Raw genomic sequence first — 22,831 nt, 5'->3', positions numbered from 1 at the left:
GTCTGTCAGTAACGTACGTGTGGTTGTGTGTCTGTCAGTAATGTGCGTGTGGTTGTGTGTCTGTCAGTAATGTACGTGTGGTTGTGTGTCTGTCAGTAACGTACGTGTGGTTGTGTGTCTGTCAGTAATGTGCGTGTGGTTGTGTGTCTGTCAGTAATGTGCGTGTGGTTGTGTGTCTGTCAGTAACACTGTGCGTGTGGTTGTGTGTCTGTCAGTAATGTGCGTGTGGTTGTGTGTCTGTCAGTAATGTGCGTGTGGTTGTGTGTCTGTCAGTAATGTACGTGTGGTTGTGTGTCTGTCAGTAACGTACGTGTGGTTGTGTGTCTGTCAGTAACGTACGTGTGGTTGTGTGTCTGTCAGTAATGTACGTGTGGTTGTGTGTCTGTCAGTAACGTACGTGTGGTTGTGTGTCAGTAACGTACGTGTGGTTGTGTGTCTGTCAGTAACGTACGTGTGGTTGTGTGTCTGTCAGTAATGTACGTGTGGTTGTGTGTCTGTCAGTAACGTACGTGTGGTTGTGTGTCTGTCAGTAACGTACGTGTGGTTGTGTGTCTGTCAGTAATGTACGTGTGGTTGTGTGTCTGTCAGTAACGTACGTGTGGTTGTGTGTCTGTCAGTAATGTACGTGTGGTTGTGTGTCTGTCAGTAACGTACGTGTGGTTGTGTGTCTGTCAGTAACGTACGTGTGGTTGTGTGTCTGTCAGTAATGTACGTGTGGTTGTGTGTCTGTCAGTAACGTACGTGTGGTTGTGTGTCTGTCAGTAATGTACGTGTGGTTGTGTGTCTGTCAGTAACGTACGTGTGGTTGTGTGTCAGTAACGTACGTGTGGTTGTGTGTCTGTCAGTAATGTACGTGTGGTTGTGTGTCTGTCAGTAACGTACGTGTGGTTGTGTGTCTGTCAGTAATGTACGTGTGGTTGTGTGTCTGTCAGTAACACTGTGCGTGTGGTTGTGTGTCTGTCAGTAACGTGCGTGTGGTTGTGTGTCTGTCAGTAACGTGCGTGTGGTTGTGTGTCTGTCAGTAACGTACGTGTGGTTGTGTGTCTGTCAGTAACGTACGTGTGGTTGTGTGTCTGTCAGTAACACTGTGCGTGTGGTTGTGTGTCTGTCAGTAACGTACGTGTGGTTGTGTGTCTGTCAGTAATGTACGTGTGGTTGTGTGTCTGTCAGTAACGTACGTGTGGTTGTGTGTCTGTCAGTAACGTACGTGTGGTTGTGTGTCTGTCAGTAATGTGCGTGTGGTTGTGTGTCTGTCAGTAATGTACGTGTGGTTGTGTGTCTGTCAGTAACGTACGTGTGGTTGTGTGTCTGTCAGTAACGTACGTGTGGTTGTGTGTCTGTCAGTAACGTGCGTGTGGTTGTGTGTCTGTCAGTAATGTACGTGTGGTTGTGTGTCTGTCAGTAATGTACGTGTGGTTGTGTGTCTGTCAGTAATGTACGTGTGGTTGTGTGTCTGTCAGTAACGTACGTGTGGTTGTGTGTCTGTCAGTAACGTACGTGTGGTTGTGTGTCTGTCAGTAATGTACGTGTGGTTGTGTGTCTGTCAGTAACGTACGTGTGGTTGTGTGTCTGTCAGTAACGTACGTGTGGTTGTGTGTCTGTCAGTAATGTACGTGTGGTTGTGTGTCTGTCAGTAACACTGTGCGTGTGGTTGTGTGTCTGTCAGTAACACTGTGCGTGTGGTTGTGTGTCTGTCAGTAACACTGTGCGTGTGGTTGTGTGTCTGTCAGTAACACTGTGCGTGTGGTTGTGTGTCTGTCAGTAACACTGTGCGTGTGGTTGTGTGTCTGTCAGTAATGTACGTGTGGTTGTGTGTCTGTCAGTAATGTACGTGTGGTTGTGTGTCTGTCAGTAACACTGTGCGTGTGGTTGTGTGTCTGTCAGTAACGTACGTGTGGTTGTGTGTCTGTCAGTAACGTACGTGTGGTTGTGTGTCTGTCAGTAACACTGTGCGTGTGGTTGTGTGTCTGTCAGTAACGTACGTGTGGTTGTGTGTCTGTCAGTAACGTACGTGTGGTTGTGTGTCTGTCAGTAATGTGCGTGTGGTTGTGTGTCTGTCAGTAACGTACGTGTGGTTGTGTGTCTGTCAGTAACGTACGTGTGGTTGTGTGTCTGTCAGTAATGTGCGTGTGGTTGTGTGTCTGTCAGTAACGTACGTGTGGTTGTGTGTCTGTCAGTAATGTACGTGTGGTTGTGTGTCTGTCAGTAATGTGCGTGTGGTTGTGTGTCTGTCAGTAATGTACGTGTGGTTGTGTGTCTGTCAGTAATGTGCGTGTGGTTGTGTGTCTGTCAGTAATGTACGTGTGGTTGTGTGTCTGTCAGTAACGTACGTGTGGTTGTGTGTCTGTCAGTAACGTACGTGTGGTTGTGTGTCTGTCAGTAACGTGCGTGTGGTTGTGTGTCTGTCAGTAACGTGCGTGTGGTTGTGTGTCTGTCAGTAATGTACGTGTGGTTGTGTGTCTGTCAGTAATGTACGTGTGGTTGTGTGTCTGTCAGTAACGTACGTGTGGTTGTGTGTCTGTCAGTAACGTACGTGTGGTTGTGTGTCTGTCAGTAATGTACGTGTGGTTGTGTGTCTGTCAGTAACGTACGTGTGGTTGTGTGTCTGTCAGTAACGTACGTGTGGTTGTGTGTCTGTCAGTAACGTACGTGTGGTTGTGTGTCTGTCAGTAACGTACGTGTGGTTGTGTGTCTGTCAGTAATGTACGTGTGGTTGTGTGTCTGTCAGTAACACTGTGCGTGTGGTTGTGTGTCTGTCAGTAACACTGTGCGTGTGGTTGTGTGTCTGTCAGTAACACTGTGCGTGTGGTTGTGTGTCTGTCAGTAATGTACGTGTGGTTGTGTGTCTGTCAGTAATGTACGTGTGGTTGTGTGTCTGTCAGTAACACTGTGCGTGTGGTTGTGTGTCTGTCAGTAACACTGTGCGTGTGGTTGTGTGTCTGTCAGTAACACTGTGCGTGTGGTTGTGTGTCTGTCAGTAACGTACGTGTGGTTGTGTGTCTGTCAGTAACGTGCGTGTGGTTGTGTGTCTGTCAGTAACGTGCGTGTGGTTGTGTGTCTGTCAGTAACGTACGTGTGGTTGTGTGTCTGTCAGTAACGTACGTGTGGTTGTGTGTCTGTCAGTAACGTACGTGTGGTTGTGTGTCTGTCAGTAATGTACGTGTGGTTGTGTGTCTGTCAGTAAAGTACGTGTGGTTGTGTGTCTGTCAGTAATGTGCGTGTGGTTGTGTGTCTGTCAGTAACGTACGTGTGGTTGTGTGTCTGTCAGTAACGTACGTGTGGTTGTGTGTCTGTCAGTAACGTACGTGTGGTTGTGTGTCTGTCAGTAATGTGCGTGTGGTTGTGTGTCTGTCAGTAACACTGCGTGTGGTTGTGTGTCTGTCAGTAACGTACGTGTGGTTGTGTGTCTGTCAGTAATGTGCGTGTGGTTGTGTGTCTGTCAGTAACGTACGTGTGGTTGTGTGTCTGTCAGTAATGTGCGTGTGGTTGTGTGTCTGTCAGTAACACTGTGCGTGTGGTTGTGTGTCTGTCAGTAATGTACGTGTGGTTGTGTGTCTGTCAGTAACGTACGTGTGGTTGTGTGTCTGTCAGTAATGTGCGTGTGGTTGTGTGTCTGTCAGTAACACTGTGCGTGTGGTTGTGTGTCTGTCAGTAATGTACGTGTGGTTGTGTGTCTGTCAGTAACGTACGTGTGGTTGTGTGTCTGTCAGTAATGTGCGTGTGGTTGTGTGTCTGTCAGTAACGTACGTGTGGTTGTGTGTCTGTCAGTAACGTACGTGTGGTTGTGTGTCTGTCAGTAATGTACGTGTGGTTGTGTGTCTGTCAGTAATGTACGTGTGGTTGTGTGTCTGTCAGTAATGTACGTGTGGTTGTGTGTCTGTCAGTAACACTGTGCGTGTGGTTGTGTGTCTGTCAGTAACGTACGTGTGGTTGTGTGTCTGTCAGTAATGTACGTGTGGTTGTGTGTCTGTCAGTAACGTACGTGTGGTTGTGTGTCTGTCAGTAACGTACGTGTGGTTGTGTGTCTGTCAGTAACGTACGTGTGGTTGTGTGTCTGTCAGTAACGTACATGTGGTTGTGTGTCTGTCAGTAACGTACGTGTGGTTGTGTGTCTGTCAGTAACGTACGTGTGGTTGTGTGTCTGTCAGTAATGTACGTGTGGTTGTGTGTCTGTCAGTAACGTACGTGTGGTTGTGTGTCTGTCAGTAATGTACGTGTGGTTGTGTGTCTGTCAGTAATGTACGTGTGGTTGTGTGTCTGTCAGTAATGTACGTGTGGTTGTGTGTCTGTCAGTAACACTGTGCGTGTGGTTGTGTGTCTGTCAGTAACGTACGTGTGGTTGTGTGTCTGTCAGTAATGTACGTGTGGTTGTGTGTCTGTCAGTAACGTACGTGTGGTTGTGTGTCTGTCAGTAACGTACGTGTGGTTGTGTGTCTGTCAGTAACGTACGTGTGGTTGTGTGTCTGTCAGTAACGTACGTGTGGTTGTGTGTCTGTCAGTAACGTACGTGTGGTTGTGTGTCTGTCAGTAACGTACGTGTGGTTGTGTGTCTGTCAGTAATGTACGTGTGGTTGTGTGTCTGTCAGTAATGTGCGTGTGGTTGTGTGTCTGTCAGTAATGTACGTGTGGTTGTGTGTCTGTCAGTAACACTGTGCGTGTGGTTGTGTGTCTGTCAGTAATGTGCGTGTGGTTGTGTGTCTGTCAGTAATGTACGTGTGGTTGTGTGTCTGTCAGTAATGTACGTGTGGTTGTGTGTCTGTCAGTAACACTGTGCGTGTGGTTGTGTGTCTGTCAGTAATGTACGTGTGGTTGTGTGTCTGTCAGTAATGTACGTGTGGTTGTGTGTCTGTCAGTAACACTGTGCGTGTGGTTGTGTGTCTGTCAGTAACACTGTGCGTGTGGTTGTGTGTCTGTCAGTAACGTACGTGTGGTTGTGTGTCTGTCAGTAATGTGCGTGTGGTTGTGTGTCTGTCAGTAATGTGCGTGTGGTTGTGTGTCTGTCAGTAATGTACGTGTGGTTGTGTGTCTGTCAGTAATGTACGTGTGGTTGTGTGTCTGTCAGTAACACTGTGCGTGTGGTTGTGTGTCTGTCAGTAATGTACGTGTGGTTGTGTGTCTGTCAGTAATGTACGTGTGGTTGTGTGTCTGTCAGTAACACTGTGCGTGTGGTTGTGTGTCTGTCAGTAACACTGTGCGTGTGGTTGTGTGTCTGTCAGTAACGTACGTGTGGTTGTGTGTCTGTCAGTAATGTGCGTGTGGTTGTGTGTCTGTCAGTAACGTACGTGTGGTTGTGTGTCTGTCAGTAATGTGCGTGTGGTTGTGTGTCTGTCAGTAACGTACGTGTGGTTGTGTGTCTGTCAGTAACGTGCGTGTGGTTGTGTGTCTGTCAGTAATGTGCGTGTGGTTGTGTGTCTGTCAGTAATGTACGTGTGGTTGTGTGTCTGTCGGTAACGTACGTGTGGTTGTGTGTCTGTCAGTAACGTACGTGTGGTTGTGTGTCTGTCAGTAATGTGCGTGTGGTTGTGTGTCTGTCAGTAATGTACGTGTGGTTGTGTGTCTGTCAGTAACGTACGTGTGGTTGTGTGTCTGTCAGTAACGTACGTGTGGTTGTGTGTCTGTCAGTAACGTACGTGTGGTTGTGTGTCTGTCAGTAACGTGCGTGTGGTTGTGTGTCTGTCAGTAATGTACGTGTGGTTGTGTGTCTGTCAGTAATGTACGTGTGGTTGTGTGTCTGTCAGTAACGTACGTGTGGTTGTGTGTCTGTCAGTAACGTACGTGTGGTTGTGTGTCTGTCAGTAATGTACGTGTGGTTGTGTGTCTGTCAGTAACGTACGTGTGGTTGTGTGTCTGTCAGTAACGTACGTGTGGTTGTGTGTCTGTCAGTAACGTACGTGTGGTTGTGTGTCTGTCAGTAATGTACGTGTGGTTGTGTGTCTGTCAGTAACACTGTGCGTGTGGTTGTGTGTCTGTCAGTAACACTGTGCGTGTGGTTGTGTGTCTGTCAGTAACACTGTGCGTGTGGTTGTGTGTCTGTCAGTAATGTACGTGTGGTTGTGTGTCTGTCAGTAATGTACGTGTGGTTGTGTGTCTGTCAGTAACACTGTGCGTGTGGTTGTGTGTCTGTCAGTAACACTGTGCGTGTGGTTGTGTGTCTGTCAGTAACACTGTGCGTGTGGTTGTGTGTCTGTCAGTAACGTACGTGTGGTTGTGTGTCTGTCAGTAACGTGCGTGTGGTTGTGTGTCTGTCAGTAACGTGCGTGTGGTTGTGTGTCTGTCAGTAACGTACGTGTGGTTGTGTGTCTGTCAGTAACGTACGTGTGGTTGTGTGTCTGTCAGTAACGTACGTGTGGTTGTGTGTCTGTCAGTAATGTACGTGTGGTTGTGTGTCTGTCAGTAAAGTACGTGTGGTTGTGTGTCTGTCAGTAATGTGCGTGTGGTTGTGTGTCTGTCAGTAACGTACGTGTGGTTGTGTGTCTGTCAGTAACGTACGTGTGGTTGTGTGTCTGTCAGTAACGTACGTGTGGTTGTGTGTCTGTCAGTAATGTGCGTGTGGTTGTGTGTCTGTCAGTAACACTGCGTGTGGTTGTGTGTCTGTCAGTAACGTACGTGTGGTTGTGTGTCTGTCAGTAATGTGCGTGTGGTTGTGTGTCTGTCAGTAACGTACGTGTGGTTGTGTGTCTGTCAGTAATGTGCGTGTGGTTGTGTGTCTGTCAGTAATGTGCGTGTGGTTGTGTGTCTGTCAGTAACACTGTGCGTGTGGTTGTGTGTCTGTCAGTAATGTACGTGTGGTTGTGTGTCTGTCAGTAACGTACGTGTGGTTGTGTGTCTGTCAGTAATGTGCGTGTGGTTGTGTGTCTGTCAGTAACACTGTGCGTGTGGTTGTGTGTCTGTCAGTAATGTACGTGTGGTTGTGTGTCTGTCAGTAACGTACGTGTGGTTGTGTGTCTGTCAGTAATGTACGTGTGGTTGTGTGTCTGTCAGTAATGTACGTGTGGTTGTGTGTCTGTCAGTAATGTACGTGTGGTTGTGTGTCTGTCAGTAACACTGTGCGTGTGGTTGTGTGTCTGTCAGTAACGTACGTGTGGTTGTGTGTCTGTCAGTAATGTACGTGTGGTTGTGTGTCTGTCAGTAACGTACGTGTGGTTGTGTGTCTGTCAGTAACGTACGTGTGGTTGTGTGTCTGTCAGTAACGTACGTGTGGTTGTGTGTCTGTCAGTAACGTACATGTGGTTGTGTGTCTGTCAGTAACGTACGTGTGGTTGTGTGTCTGTCAGTAACGTACGTGTGGTTGTGTGTCTGTCAGTAATGTACGTGTGGTTGTGTGTCTGTCAGTAACGTACGTGTGGTTGTGTGTCTGTCAGTAATGTACGTGTGGTTGTGTGTCTGTCAGTAATGTACGTGTGGTTGTGTGTCTGTCAGTAATGTACGTGTGGTTGTGTGTCTGTCAGTAACACTGTGCGTGTGGTTGTGTGTCTGTCAGTAACGTACGTGTGGTTGTGTGTCTGTCAGTAATGTACGTGTGGTTGTGTGTCTGTCAGTAACGTACGTGTGGTTGTGTGTCTGTCAGTAACGTACGTGTGGTTGTGTGTCTGTCAGTAACGTACGTGTGGTTGTGTGTCTGTCAGTAACGTACGTGTGGTTGTGTGTCTGTCAGTAACGTACGTGTGGTTGTGTGTCTGTCAGTAACGTACGTGTGGTTGTGTGTCTGTCAGTAATGTACGTGTGGTTGTGTGTCTGTCAGTAATGTGCGTGTGGTTGTGTGTCTGTCAGTAATGTACGTGTGGTTGTGTGTCTGTCAGTAATGTACGTGTGGTTGTGTGTCTGTCAGTAATGTACGTGTGGTTGTGTGTCTGTCAGTAACACTGTGCGTGTGGTTGTGTGTCTGTCAGTAACACTGTGCGTGTGGTTGTGTGTCTGTCAGTAACACTGTGCGTGTGGTTGTGTGTCTGTCAGTAACACTGTGCGTGTGGTTGTGTGTCTGTCAGTAACACTGTGCGTGTGGTTGTGTGTCTGTCAGTAATGTACGTGTGGTTGTGTGTCTGTCAGTAATGTACGTGTGGTTGTGTGTCTGTCAGTAACACTGTGCGTGTGGTTGTGTGTCTGTCAGTAACACTGTGCGTGTGGTTGTGTGTCTGTCAGTAACACTGTGCGTGTGGTTGTGTGTCGTTCAGTAACGTACGTGTGGTTGTGTGTCTGTCAGTAACGTACGTGTGGTTGTGTGTCTGTCAGTAACGTGCGTGTGGTTGTGTGTCTGTCAGTAACGTACGTGTGGTTGTGTGTCTGTCAGTAACGTACGTGTGGTTGTGTGTCTGTCAGTAACGTACGTGTGGTTGTGTGTCTGTCAGTAATGTGCGTGTGGTTGTGTGTCTGTCAGTAATGTACGTGTGGTTGTGTGTCTGTCAGTAATGTACGTGTGGTTGTGTGTCTGTCAGTAACGTACGTGTGGTTGTGTGTCTGTCAGTAACGTGCGTGTGGTTGTGTGTCTGTCGGTAACGTACGTGTGGTTGTGTGTCTGTCGGTAACGTACGTGTGGTTGTGTGTCTGTCAGTAACGTACGTGTGGTTGTGTGTCTGTCAGTAATGTGCGTGTGGTTGTGTGTCTGTCAGTAATGTACGTGTGGTTGTGTGTCTGTCAGTAACGTACGTGTGGTTGTGTGTCTGTCAGTAACGTGCGTGTGGTTGTGTGTCTGTCAGTAATGTACGTGTGGTTGTGTGTCTGTCAGTAATGTACGTGTGGTTGTGTGTCTGTCAGTAATGTACGTGTGGTTGTGTGTCTGTCAGTAACGTACGTGTGGTTGTGTGTCTGTCAGTAACGTACGTGTGGTTGTGTGTCTGTCAGTAACGTACGTGTGGTTGTGTGTCTGTCAGTAACGTACGTGTGGTTGTGTGTCTGTCAGTAACGTACGTGTGGTTGTGTGTCTGTCAGTAATGTACGTGTGGTTGTGTGTCTGTCAGTAACACTGTGCGTGTGGTTGTGTGTCTGTCAGTAACACTGTGCGTGTGGTTGTGTGTCTGTCAGTAACACTGTGCGTGTGGTTGTGTGTCTGTCAGTAACACTGTGCGTGTGGTTGTGTGTCTGTCAGTAACACTGTGCGTGTGGTTGTGTGTCTGTCAGTAATGTACGTGTGGTTGTGTGTCTGTCAGTAATGTACGTGTGGTTGTGTGTCTGTCAGTAACACTGTGCGTGTGGTTGTGTGTCTGTCAGTAACACTGTGCGTGTGGTTGTGTGTCTGTCAGTAACACTGTGCGTGTGGTTGTGTGTCTGTCAGTAACGTACGTGTGGTTGTGTGTCTGTCAGTAACGTGCGTGTGGTTGTGTGTCTGTCAGTAACGTGCGTGTGGTTGTGTGTCTGTCAGTAACGTACGTGTGGTTGTGTGTCTGTCAGTAACGTACGTGTGGTTGTGTGTCTGTCAGTAACGTACGTGTGGTTGTGTGTCTGTCAGTAAAGTACGTGTGGTTGTGTGTCTGTCAGTAATGTGCGTGTGGTTGTGTGTCTGTCAGTAACGTACGTGTGGTTGTGTGTCTGTCAGTAACGTACGTGTGGTTGTGTGTCTGTCAGTAACGTACGTGTGGTTGTGTGTCTGTCAGTAATGTGCGTGTGGTTGTGTGTCTGTCAGTAACACTGCGTGTGGTTGTGTGTCTGTCAGTAACGTACGTGTGGTTGTGTGTCTGTCAGTAATGTGCGTGTGGTTGTGTGTCTGTCAGTAACGTACGTGTGGTTGTGTGTCTGTCAGTAATGTGCGTGTGGTTGTGTGTCTGTCAGTAACACTGTGCGTGTGGTTGTGTGTCTGTCAGTAATGTACGTGTGGTTGTGTGTCTGTCAGTAACGTACGTGTGGTTGTGTGTCTGTCAGTAATGTGCGTGTGGTTGTGTGTCTGTCAGTAACACTGTGCGTGTGGTTGTGTGTCTGTCAGTAATGTACGTGTGGTTGTGTGTCTGTCAGTAACGTACGTGTGGTTGTGTGTCTGTCAGTAATGTACGTGTGGTTGTGTGTCTGTCAGTAATGTACGTGTGGTTGTGTGTCTGTCAGTAACACTGTGCGTGTGGTTGTGTGTCTGTCAGTAACGTACGTGTGGTTGTGTGTCTGTCAGTAATGTACGTGTGGTTGTGTGTCTGTCAGTAACGTACGTGTGGTTGTGTGTCTGTCAGTAACGTACGTGTGGTTGTGTGTCTGTCAGTAACGTACGTGTGGTTGTGTGTCTGTCAGTAACGTACATGTGGTTGTGTGTCTGTCAGTAACGTACGTGTGGTTGTGTGTCTGTCAGTAACGTACGTGTGGTTGTGTGTCTGTCAGTAACGTACGTGTGGTTGTGTGTCTGTCAGTAACGTACGTGTGGTTGTGTGTCTGTCAGTAACGTACGTGTGGTTGTGTGTCTGTCAGTAATGTACGTGTGGTTGTGTGTCTGTCAGTAACACTGTGCGTGTGGTTGTGTGTCTGTCAGTAATGTACGTGTGGTTGTGTGTCTGTCAGTAATGTACGTGTGGTTGTGTGTCTGTCAGTAACGTACGTGTGGTTGTGTGTCTGTCAGTAACGTACGTGTGGTTGTGTGTCTGTCAGTAACGTACGTGTGGTTGTGTGTCTGTCAGTAACGTACGTGTGGTTGTGTGTCTGTCAGTAACGTGCGTGTGGTTGTGTGTCTGTCAGTAACGTACGTGTGGTTGTGTGTCTGTCAGTAACGTACGTGTGGTTGTGTGTCTGTCAGTAACGTACGTGTGGTTGTGTGTCTGTCAGTAACGTACGTGTGGTTGTGTGTCTGTCAGTAACGTACGTGTGGTTGTGTGTCTGTCAGTAATGTGCGTGTGGTTGTGTGTCTGTCAGTAATGTACGTGTGGTTGTGTGTCTGTCAGTAATGTACGTGTGGTTGTGTGTCTGTCAGTAATGTACGTGTGGTTGTGTGTCTGTCAGTAATGTACGTGTGGTTGTGTGTCTGTCAGTAATGTACGTGTGGTTGTGTGTCTGTCAGTAATGTACGTGTGGTTGTGTGTCTGTCAGTAATGTACGTGTGGTTGTGTGTCTGTCAGTAATGTACGTGTGGTTGTGTGTCTGTCAGTAATGTGCGTGTGGTTGTGTGTCTGTCAGTAATGTGCGTGTGGTTGTGTGTCTGTCAGTAATGTGCGTGTGGTTGTGTGTCTGTCAGTAACGTACGTGTGGTTGTGTGTCTGTCAGTAACGTACGTGTGGTTGTGTGTCTGTCAGTAATGTACGTGTGGTTGTGTGTCTGTCAGTAACGTACGTGTGGTTGTGTGTCTGTGGTTGTGTGTCTGTCAGTAATGTACGTGTGGTTGTGTGTCTAGTAATGTACGTGTGGTTGTGTGTCTGTCAGTAATGTACGTGTGGTTGTGTGTCTGTCAGTAACGTACGTGTGGTTGTGTGTCTGTCAGTAACGTACGTGTGGTTGTGTGTCTGTCAGTAACGTACGTGTGGTTGTGTGTCTGTCAGTAATGTACGTGTGGTTGTGTGTCTGTCAGTAACGTACGTGTGGTTGTGTGTCTGTCAGTAATGTACGTGTGGTTGTGTGTCTGTCAGTAACACTGTGCGTGTGGTTGTGTGTCTGTCAGTAACGTACGTGTGGTTGTGTGTCTGTCAGTAACGTACGTGTGGTTGTGTGTCTGTCAGTAACACTGTGCGTGTGGTTGTGTGTCTGTCAGTAACACTGCGTGTGGTTGTGTGTCTGTCAGTAACGTACGTGTGGTTGTGTGTCTGTCAGTAACGTACGTGTGGTTGTGTGTCTGTCAGTAATGTGCGTGTGGTTGTGTGTCTGTCAGTAACGTACGTGTGGTTGTGTGTCTGTCAGTAATGTGCGTGTGGTTGTGTGTCTGTCAGTAACACTGTGCGTGTGGTTGTGTGTCTGTCAGTAATGTACGTGTGGTTGTGTGTCTGTCAGTAACGTACGTGTGGTTGTGTGTCTGTCAGTAATGTGCGTGTGGTTGTGTGTCTGTCAGTAACACTGTGCGTGTGGTTGTGTGTCTGTCAGTAATGTACGTGTGGTTGTGTGTCTGTCAGTAACGTACGTGTGGTTGTGTGTCTGTCAGTAATGTACGTGTGGTTGTGTGTCTGTCAGTAATGTACGTGTGGTTGTGTGTCTGTCAGTAACACTGTGCGTGTGGTTGTGTGTCTGTCAGTAACGTACGTGTGGTTGTGTGTCTGTCAGTAATGTACGTGTGGTTGTGTGTCTGTCAGTAACGTACGTGTGGTTGTGTGTCTGTCAGTAACGTACGTGTGGTTGTGTGTCTGTCAGTAACGTACGTGTGGTTGTGTGTCTGTCAGTAACGTACATGTGGTTGTGTGTCTGTCAGTAACGTACGTGTGGTTGTGTGTCTGTCAGTAACGTACGTGTGGTTGTGTGTCTGTCAGTAATGTACGTGTGGTTGTGTGTCTGTCAGTAACGTACGTGTGGTTGTGTGTCTGTCAGTAATGTACGTGTGGTTGTGTGTCTGTCAGTAATGTACGTGTGGTTGTGTGTCTGTCAGTAACACTGTGCGTGTGGTTGTGTGTCTGTCAGTAACGTACGTGTGGTTGTGTGTCTGTCAGTAATGTACGTGTGGTTGTGTGTCTGTCAGTAACGTACGTGTGGTTGTGTGTCTGTCAGTAACGTACGTGTGGTTGTGTGTCTGTCAGTAACGTACGTGTGGTTGTGTGTCTGTCAGTAATGTGCGTGTGGTTGTGTGTCTGTCAGTAACGTACGTGTGGTTGTGTGTCTGTCAGTAACGTACGTGTGGTTGTGTGTCTGTCAGTAACGTACGTGTGGTTGTGTGTCTGTCAGTAACGTACGTGTGGTTGTGTGTCTGTCAGTAATGTACGTGTGGTTGTGTGTCTGTCAGTAACGTACGTGTGGTTGTGTGTCTGTCAGTAACACTGTGCGTGTGGTTGTGTGTCTGTCAGTAACACTGTGCGTGTGGTTGTGTGTCTGTCAGTAACACTGTGCGTGTGGTTGTGTGTCTGTCAGTAACACTGTGCGTGTGGTTGTGTGTCGGCAGGAGTCTACCTGCTGGGCAAATACGCCCAGAAGAAGATCCTGGAGATCCAGGAGAAGGAGGCAGGAGAGTTCATGGCCCAGGCCCGGAGGCAGCTCCACTTCGAAAGCAACCAGAGGACCTGCAATATGACAGGTAGGAGGTCCAGACCACCGGGTGGCGCCGGGCGGGTAGGAGGTCCAGACCACCGGGTGGTGCCGGGCGGGTAGGAGGTCCAGACCACCGGGTGGCGCCGGGCGGGTAGGAGGTCAAGACCACCGGGTGGCGCCGGGCGGGTAGGAGGTCCAGACCACCGGGTGGCGCCGGGCGGGTAGGAGGTCCAGACCACCGGGTGGCGCCGGGCGGGTAGGAGGTCCAGACCACCGGGTGGCGCCGGGCGGGTAGGAGGTCCAGACCACCGGGTGGCGCCGGGCGGGTAGGAGGTCCAGACCACCGGGTGGCGCCGGGCGGGTAGGAGGTCCAGACCACCGGGTGGCGCCGGGCGGGTAGGAGGTCCAGACCACCGGGTGGCGCCGGGCGGGTAGGAGGTCAAGACCACCGGGTGGCGCCGGGCGGGTAGGAGGTCCAGACGGTGATTAATGCGGCATGTTTGTGTTTCAGTGTTGTCCATGCTTCCTCCGCTCAGAGAGGCCATCATCACCCAGCTGGACTCGGAGAGCCTGACAGACCTCCTGAAGACCAGGTGAGTCTTTGTCCCGAACCCAGAAGGAAAACATTAAAACCATGCAGGCAGAAGTCAAAGCGACCAGAAGCTTCTAGAAAGAATAAAGTTGTTTAATGAGTGAAAGATTCTGTCCTTCGTCCCACAGACCGGCCAATAAGCTGGACATCTGGGAGGACCTGAAGCTCATCAGTGAGTTTATTCTTGCAAACGTTTCTGTTGATAGACAGAAGACGTGATGACAGACGTGCTCTCCATGTTTCTAAGGTTTTACTCGAACCATCGTGGCGATTTACAGCACCTGCATGCTGGTGGTCCTGCTGCGGGTCCAGCTCAACGTCATCGGGGGATACCTGTACCTGGACACCTGCGCGGGGAAGGACTCCACGGTGAGACGCCGGGGTCCTGCAGACGTCGCACCACGTCGTCGCACCACGTCGTCGCACCACGTCGTCGCACCTCGTCGTCGCACCACGTCGTCGCACCTCGTCGTCGCACCTCGTCGTCGCACCACGTCGTCGCACCACGTCGTCGCACCACGTCGTCGCACCTCGTCGTCGCACCACGTCGTCGCACCACGTCGTCGCACCACGTCGTCGCACCTCGTCGTCGCACCACGTCGTCGCACCACGTCGTCGCACCTCGTCGTCGCACCACGTCGTCGCACCACGTCGTCGCACCACGTCGTCGCACCTCGTCGTCGCACCACGTCGTCGCACCTCGTCGTCGCACCACGTCGTCGCACCACGTCGTCGCACCACGTCGTCGCACCACGTCGTCGCACCTCGTCGTCGCACCACGTCGTCGCACCTCGTCGTCGCACCTCGTCGTCGCACCTCGTCGTCGCACCACGTCGTCGCACCACGTCGTCGCACCTCGTCGTCGCACCTCGTCGTCGCACCACGTCGTCGCACCACGTCGTCGCACCACGTCGTCGCACCTCGTCGTCGCACCACGTCGTCGCACCACGTCGTCGCACCTCGTCGTCGCACCTCGTCGTCGCACCACGTCGTCGCACCACGTCGTCGCACCTCGTCGTCGCACCACGTCGTCGCACCACGTCGTCGCACCTCGTCGTCGCACCTCGTCGTCGCACCACGTCGTCGCACCTCGTCGTCGCACCTCGTCGTCGCACCACGTCGTCGCACCACGTCGTCGCACCACGTCGTCGCACCACGTCGTCGCACCTCGTCGTCGCACCTCGTCGTCGCACCTCGTCGTCGCACCTCGTCGTCGCACCACGTCGTCGCACCACGTCGTCGCACCACGTCGTCGCACCTCGTCGTCGCACCACGTCGTCGCACCACGTCGTCGCACCTCGTCGTCGCACCACGTCGTCGCACCTCGTCGTCGCACCACGTCGTCGCACCACGTCGTCGCACCTCGTCGTCGCACCACGTCGTCGCACCTCGTCGTCGCACCTCGTCGTCGCACCTCGTCGTCGCACCACGTCGTCGCACCTCGTCGTCGCACCTCGTCGTCGCACCTCGTCGTCGCACCTCGTCGTCGCACCTCGTCGCACCTCGTCGTCGCACCTCGTCGTCGCACCTCGTCGTCGCACCTCGTCGTCGCACCTCGTCGTCGCACCACGTCGTCGCACCACGTCGTCGCACCTCGTCGCACCTCGTCGCACCTCGTCGTCGCACCTCGTCGTCGCACCACGTCGTCGCACCACGTCGTCGCACCTCGTCGTCGCACCACGTCGTCGCACCACGTCGTCGCACCTCGTCGTCGCACCACGTCGTCGCACCTCGTCGTCGCACCACGTCGTCGCACCACGTCGTCGCACCACGTCGTCGCACCTCGTCGTCGCACCACGTCGTCGCACCACCTCGTCGCACCACCTCGTCGCACCACCTCGTCGCACCTCGTCGTCGCACCTCGTCGCACCACGTCGTCGCACCTCGTCGTCGCACCTCGTCGCACCACCTCGTCGCACCTCGTCGTCGCACCACCTCGTCGCACCTCGTCGTCGCACCTCGTCGCACCACGTCGTCGCACCTCGTCGTCGCACCTCGTCGTCGCACCTCGTCGTCGCACCACGTCGTCGCACCTCGTCGTCGCACCTCGTCGCACCTCGTCGTCGCACCTCGTCGTCGCACCTCGTCGTCGCACCTCGTCGTCGCACCACGTCGTCGCACCTCGTCGTCGCACCACGTCGTCGCACCTCGTCGTCGCACCACGTCGTCGCACCACGTCGTCGCACCACGTCGTCGCACCTCGTCGTCGCACCTCGTCGTCGCACCACGTCGTCGCACCTCGTCGTCGCACCTCGTCGTCGCACCTCGTCGTCGCACCTCGTCGTCGCACCTCGTCGTCGCACCTCGTCGTCGCACCTCGTCGTCGCACCACGTCGTCGCACCACGTCGTCGCACCTCGTCGTCGCACCTCGTCGTCGCACCTCGTCGTCGCACCTCGTCGTCGCACCACGTCGTCGCACCTCGTCGTCGCACCTCGTCGTCGCACCACGTCGTCGCACCTCGTCGTCGCACCTCGTCGTCGCACCACGTCGTCGCACCACGTCGTCGCACCTCGTCGTCGCACCACGTCGTCGCACCTCGTCGTCGCACCTCGTCGTCGCACCTCGTCGTCGCACCTCGTCGTCGCACCACGTCGTCGCACCACGTCGTCGCACCACGTCGTCGCACCTCGTCGTCGCACCACGTCGTCGCACCACGTCGTCGCACCTCGTCGTCGCACCACGTCGTCGCACCTCGTCGTCGCACCACGTCGTCGCACCTCGTCGTCGCACCACGTCGTCGCACCACGTCGTCGCACCACGTCGTCGCACCTCGTCGTCGCACCACGTCGTCGCACCTCGTCGTCGCACCACGTCGTCGCACCACGTCGTCGCACCACGTCGTCGCACCTCGTCGTCGCACCTCGTCGTCGCACCTCGTCGTCGCACCACGTCGTCGCACCTCGTCGTCGCACCTCGTCGTCGCACCACGTCGTCGCACCTCGTCGTCGCACCTCGTCGTCGCACCTCGTCGTCGCACCTCGTCGTCGCACCACGTCGTCGCACCTCGTCGTCGCACCTCGTCGTCGCACCTCGTCGTCGCACCTCGTCGTCGCACCTCGTCGCACCTCGTCGTCGCACCACGTCGTCGCACCACGTCGTCGCACCACGTCGTCGCACCTCGTCGTCGCACCACGTCGTCGCACCTCGTCGTCGCACCACGTCGTCGCACCTCGTCGTCGCACCTCGTCGTCGCACCACGTCGTCGCACCTCGTCGTCGCACCACGTCGTCGCACCACGTCGTCGCACCACGTCGTCGCACCTCGTCGTCGCACCTCGTCGTCGCACCTCGTCGTCGCACCTCGTCGTCGCACCTCGTCGTCGCACCACGTCGTCGCACCACGTCGTCGCACCTCGTCGTCGCACCACGTCGTCGCACCACGTCGTCGCACCACGTCGTCGCACCACGTCGTCGCACCTCGTCGTCGCACCACGTCGTCGCACCACGTCGTCGCACCACGTCGTCGCACCTCGTCGTCGCACCACGTCGTCGCACCTCGTCGTCGCACCACGTCGTCGCACCTCGTCGTCGCACCACGTCGTCGCACCACGTCGTCGCACCTCGTCGTCGCACCTCGTCGTCGCACCACGTCGTCGCACCACGTCGTCGCACCTCGTCGTCGCACCTCGTCGTCGCACCTCGTCGTCGCACCACGTCGTCGCACCTCGTCGTCGCACCTCGTCGTCGCACCTCGTCGTCGCACCACGTCGTCGCACCTCGTCGTCGCACCACGTCGTCGCACCACGTCGTCGCACCTCGTCGTCGCACCTCGTCGTCGCACCTCGTCGTCGCACCACGTCGTCGCACCTCGTCGTCGCACCTCGTCGCACCTCGTCGTCGCACCTCGTCGTCGCACCTCGTCGTCGCACCTCGTCGTCGCACCACGTCGTCGCACCTCGTCGTCGCACCTCGTCGTCGCACCACGTCGTCGCACCTCGTCGTCGCACCTCGTCGTCGCACCACGTCGTCGCACCACGTCGTCGCACCTCGTCGTCGCACCACGTCGTCGCACCTCGTCGTCGCACCTCGTCGTCGCACCTCGTCGTCGCACCTCGTCGTCGCACCACGTCGTCGCACCACGTCGTCGCACCACGTCGTCGCACCTCGTCGTCGCACCACGTCGTCGCACCACGTCGTCGCACCTCGTCGTCGCACCACGTCGTCGCACCTCGTCGTCGCACCACGTCGTCGCACCTCGTCGTCGCACCACGTCGTCGCACCACGTCGTCGCACCACGTCGTCGCACCTCGTCGTCGCACCACGTCGTCGCACCTCGTCGTCGCACCACGTCGTCGCACCACGTCGTCGCACCACGTCGTCGCACCTCGTCGTCGCACCTCGTCGTCGCACCTCGTCGTCGCACCACGTCGTCGCACCTCGTCGTCGCACCTCGTCGTCGCACCACGTCGTCGCACCTCGTCGTCGCACCTCGTCGTCGCACCTCGTCGTCGCACCTCGTCGTCGCACCACGTCGTCGCACCTCGTCGTCGCACCTCGTCGTCGCACCTCGTCGTCGCACCTCGTCGCACCTCGTCGTCGCACCACGTCGTCGCACCACGTCGTCGCACCACGTCGTCGCACCTCGTCGTCGCACCACGTCGTCGCACCTCGTCGTCGCACCACGTCGTCGCACCTCGTCGTCGCACCTCGTCGTCGCACCACGTCGTCGCACCTCGTCGTCGCACCACGTCGTCGCACCACGTCGTCGCACCACGTCGTCGCACCTCGTCGTCGCACCTCGTCGTCGCACCTCGTCGTCGCACCTCGTCGTCGCACCTCGTCGTCGCACCACGTCGTCGCACCACGTCGTCGCACCTCGTCGTCGCACCACGTCGTCGCACCACGTCGTCGCACCACGTCGTCGCACCACGTCGTCGCACCTCGTCGTCGCACCACGTCGTCGCACCACGTCGTCGCACCACGTCGTCGCACCTCGTCGTCGCACCACGTCGTCGCACCTCGTCGTCGCACCACGTCGTCGCACCTCGTCGTCGCACCACGTCGTCGCACCACGTCGTCGCACCTCGTCGTCGCACCTCGTCGTCGCACCACGTCGTCGCACCACGTCGTCGCACCTCGTCGTCGCACCTCGTCGTCGCACCTCGTCGTCGCACCACGTCGTCGCACCTCGTCGTCGCACCTCGTCGTCGCACCTCGTCGTCGCACCACGTCGTCGCACCTCGTCGTCGCACCACGTCGTCGCACCACGTCGTCGCACCTCGTCGTCGCACCTCGTCGTCGCACCTCGTCGTCGCACCACGTCGTCGCACCTCGTCGTCGCACCTCGTCGCACCTCGTCGTCGCACCTCGTCGTCGCACCACGTCGTCGCACCTCGTCGTCGCACCACGTCGTCGCACCTCGTCGTCGCACCACGTCGTCGCACCTCGTCGTCGCACCACGTCGTCGCACCACGTCGTCGCACCACGTCGTCGCACCACGTCGTCGCACCTCGTCGTCGCACCTCGTCGTCGCACCTCGTCGTCGCACGATGCCACGCCATGTCTGATAACAGTTTCCTTCCTCTCAGACTCCTCTGGCTCCTCCAGACGTGCAGCAGCAGTACCTGTCAAGCATCCAGCACCTGCTTGGAGACGGTAACATCCCACCATGAAGACCAGGTAGACGATCTGGATCAGGTCTCTTAGTCTTTGTGTCCCTGCAGGTCTGATCGAGCTGATGACGGTCGTCAAGAAGGCCGTGCAGAACTCTCTGGGCAGGTTTGTGTTCCAGAGTGGCTTTCAGGTGTGATTTGGTTCCAGGGACTGACGTGGTCCTGGTCCTGACCCGGTTCTGGTCCTGACCCGGTCCTGGTCCGGTTCTGGCCCTGACCCGGTTCTGGTCCTCCTGCAGCCTCTCCCTGAAGCAGACCCTGTCCCTGCCGGACCTGGAGCAGCAGCTGATGTGGATCCGAGCCGAGGTGGAGTCCGAATGCCGCCTGTCGCGGTACATGATGGCGGACGAGGAGAACGCGCTGGCAGAACAGGCGTGTGGATTAACGGAGAAGGACGTGACAACCATCAGACTGATGGACGAGACTCGGGACATGTTGGACAGGTTAGTCTGTCACACCTGGACAGGTAGACGTTGCTGTTCAGGTAGATTTCATGTGTCTGTTCTGCAGTCCAGACTTCCCTGCCGTCCTCAGCACCTGTCTGAACCGAGGATTCTCTTGTCTCCTGGACAATCTGGCCGAGTTCTTCCGCCCGCCTCCAAGTGACCCAGTGTACGGCGCCGCACCTGACAGGTGAGCTGGTTCAACCCAGTCCACGTCTGCAGACGGACACTGATGAAGTTCATGTTAATGTCTGCAGAGAGAGGATAATCAAATTATCTAGCTCCTCCCACTGCCGCAGACTGCAGGACGTAGCTCCTCCCACTGACCGCAAACTGCAGGACGTAGCTCCTCCCACTGACCGCAAACTGCAGGACGTAGCTCCTCCCACTGACCGCAAACTGCAGGACGTAGCTCCTCCCACTGACCGCAAACTGCAGGACGTAGCTCCTCCCACTGACCGCAAACTGCAGGACGTAGCTCCTCCCACTGACCCAGACCGACCGTCCAGACCCAGACCGACCGTCCAGACCCAGACCGACCGTCCAGACCCAGACCGACCCAGACCGACCGTCCAGACCCAGACCGACCGTCCTGACCCAGACCGACCCAGACCGACCGTCCTGACCCAGACCGACCCAGACCGACCGTCCAGACCCAGACCGACCCAGACCGACCGTCCAGACCCAGACCGACCGTCCTGACCCAGACCGACCGTCCAGACCCAGACCGACCGTCCTGACCCAGACCGACCCAGACCGACCGTCCAGACCCAGACCGACCCAGACCGACCGTCCAGACCCAGACCGACCCAGACCGACCGTCCTGACCCAGACCGACCCAGACCGACCGTCCTGACCCAGACCGACCCAGACCGACCGTCCAGACCCAGACCGACCGTCCAGACCCAGACCGACCGTCCTGACCCAGACCGACCCAGACCGACCGTCCTGACCCAGACCGACCGTCCAGACCCAGACCGACCGTCCTGACCCAGACCGACCCAGACCGACCGTCCTGACCCAGACCGACCCAGACCGACCGTCCAGACCCAGACCGACCGTCTAGACCCAGACCGACCGTCCTGACCCAGACCGACCCAGACCGACCGTCCAGACCCAGACTGACCGTCCAGACCCGGACCGACCGTCCAGACCCGGACCGACCCAGACCGACCGTCCAGACCCAGACCGACCGTCCTGACTCAGACCGACCCAGACCGACCGTCCAGACCCAGACCGACCGTCCAGACCCAGACCGACCGTCCTGACCCAGACCGACCGTCCAGACTCAGACCGACCCAGACCGACCGTCCTGACTCAGACCGACCCAGACCGACCGTCCAGACCCAGACCGACCCAGACCGACCGTCCAGACCCAGACCGACCCAGACCGACCGTCCTGACCCAGACCGACCGTCCAGACCCAGACCGACCCAGACCGACCGTCGAGACCCAGACCGACCGTCCTGACCCAGACCGACCCAGACCGACCGTCCAGACCCAGACCGACCCAGACCGACCGTCGAGACCCAGACCGACCGTCCTGACCCAGACCGACCGTCCAGACCCAGACCGACCGTCCAGACCCAGACCGACCCAGACCGACCGTCCAGACCCAGACCGACCGTCCTGACCCAGACCGACCCAGACCGACCGTCCAGACCCAGACCGACCCAGACCGACCGTCCTGACTCAGACCGACCCAGACCGACCGTCCAGACCCAGACCGACCGTCCAGACCCAGACTGACCGTCCAGACCCAGACCGACCGTCCTGACTCAGACCGACCCAGACCGACCGTCCAGACCCAGACCGACCCAGACCGACCGTCCTGACCCAGACCGACCGTCCAGACCCAGACCGACCCAGACCGACCGTCCAGACCCAGACCGACCGTCCAGACCCAGACCGACCCAGACCGACCGTCCAGACCCAGACCGACCCAGACCGACCGTCCTGACCCAGACCGACCCAGACCGACCGTCCAGACCCAGACCGACCCAGACCGACCGTCCAGACCCAGACCGACCGTCCAGACCCAGACCGACCGTCTTGACCCAGACCGACCGTCTTGACCCAGACCGACCGTCCAGACCCAGACCGACCGTCTTGACCCAGACCGACCGTCCAGACCCAGACCGACCCAGACCGACCGTCCAGACCCAGACCGACCGTCCTGACCCAGACCGACCCAGACCGACCGTCCTGACCCAGACCGACCGTCCAGACCCAGACCGACCGTCTTGACCCAGACCGACCGTCCAGACCCAGACCGACCGTCCAGACCCAGACCGACCGTCCAGACCCAGACCGACCCAGACCGACCGTCCTGACCCAGACCGACCCAGACCGACCGTCTTGACCCAGACCGACCGTCCTGACCCAGACCGACCCAGACCGACCGTCTTGACCCAGACCGACCGTCCTGACCCAGACCGACCGTCCAGACCCAGACCGACCCAGACCGACCGTCCAGACCCAGACCGACCCAGACCGACCGTCCAGACCCAGACCGACCCAGACCGACCGTCGAGACCCAGACCGACCGTCCTGACCCAGACCGACCGTCCTGACCCAGACCGACCCAGACCGACCGTCCTGACCCAGACCGACCCAGACCGACCGTCCAGACCCAGACCGACCCAGACCGACCGTCCAGACCCAGACCGACCCAGACCGACCGTCCTGACCCAGACCGACCGTCCTGACCCAGACCGACCCAGACCGACCGTCCAGACCCAGACCGACCGTCCAGACCCAGACCGACCCAGACCGACCGTCCTGACCCAGACCGACCCAGACCGACCGTCCAGACCCAGACCGACCCAGACCGACCGTCCAGACCCAGACCGACCCAGACCGACCGTCCAGACCCAGACCGACCCAGACCGACCGTCCTGACCCAGACCGACCGTCCAGACCCAGACCGACCCAGACCGACCGTCCAGACCCAGACCGACCGTCCAGACCCAGACCGACCGTCCAGACCCAGACCAACCGTCCTGACCCAGACCGACCGTCCTGACCCAGACCGACCCAGACCGACCGTCTTGACCCAGACCGACCCAGACCGACCGTCCAGACCCAGACCGACCCAGACCGACCGTCCAGACCCAGACCG

At 56.1% G+C, this 22,831-nt stretch overlaps 1 protein-coding gene across 6 annotated transcripts in view; it reads left to right on the top strand.

Moving 5' to 3' along the window:
• The window catches only part of pex3 (peroxisomal biogenesis factor 3), a 33,343-nt gene that overhangs the window by 4,787 nt on the left and 5,725 nt on the right, over positions 1 to 22,831 (top strand). For 3 of the 6 annotated variants that reach the window (XM_079255395.1, XM_079255394.1, XM_079255396.1), the window contains exons 2-9: positions 12,977 to 13,108; positions 13,574 to 13,655; positions 13,783 to 13,826; positions 13,902 to 14,023; positions 19,184 to 19,250; positions 19,319 to 19,373; positions 19,507 to 19,710; positions 19,778 to 19,900. In XM_079255395.1, the coding sequence (XP_079111521.1) occupies positions 12,977 to 13,108; positions 13,574 to 13,655; positions 13,783 to 13,826; positions 13,902 to 14,023; positions 19,184 to 19,250; positions 19,319 to 19,373; positions 19,507 to 19,710; positions 19,778 to 19,900 (829 nt within the window). Of the gene's footprint in view, positions 1 to 12,976; positions 13,109 to 13,573; positions 13,656 to 13,782; positions 13,827 to 13,901; positions 14,024 to 19,183; positions 19,251 to 19,318; positions 19,374 to 19,506; positions 19,711 to 19,777; positions 20,078 to 22,831 lie in introns of those variants that run through there. The other 3 variants (XR_013771628.1, XR_013771629.1, XM_079255397.1) reach the window with 2 other exon arrangements.

This window comes from Telmatherina bonti (assembly GCF_933228915.1).
Source record: "Telmatherina bonti genome assembly, chromosome: 16".
Lineage (NCBI taxonomy): Eukaryota > Metazoa > Chordata > Actinopteri > Atheriniformes > Telmatherinidae > Telmatherina > Telmatherina bonti.
Note: the sequence above shows the minus strand (reverse complement) of the source record. Positions and strands in the feature narration are given on the sequence as shown.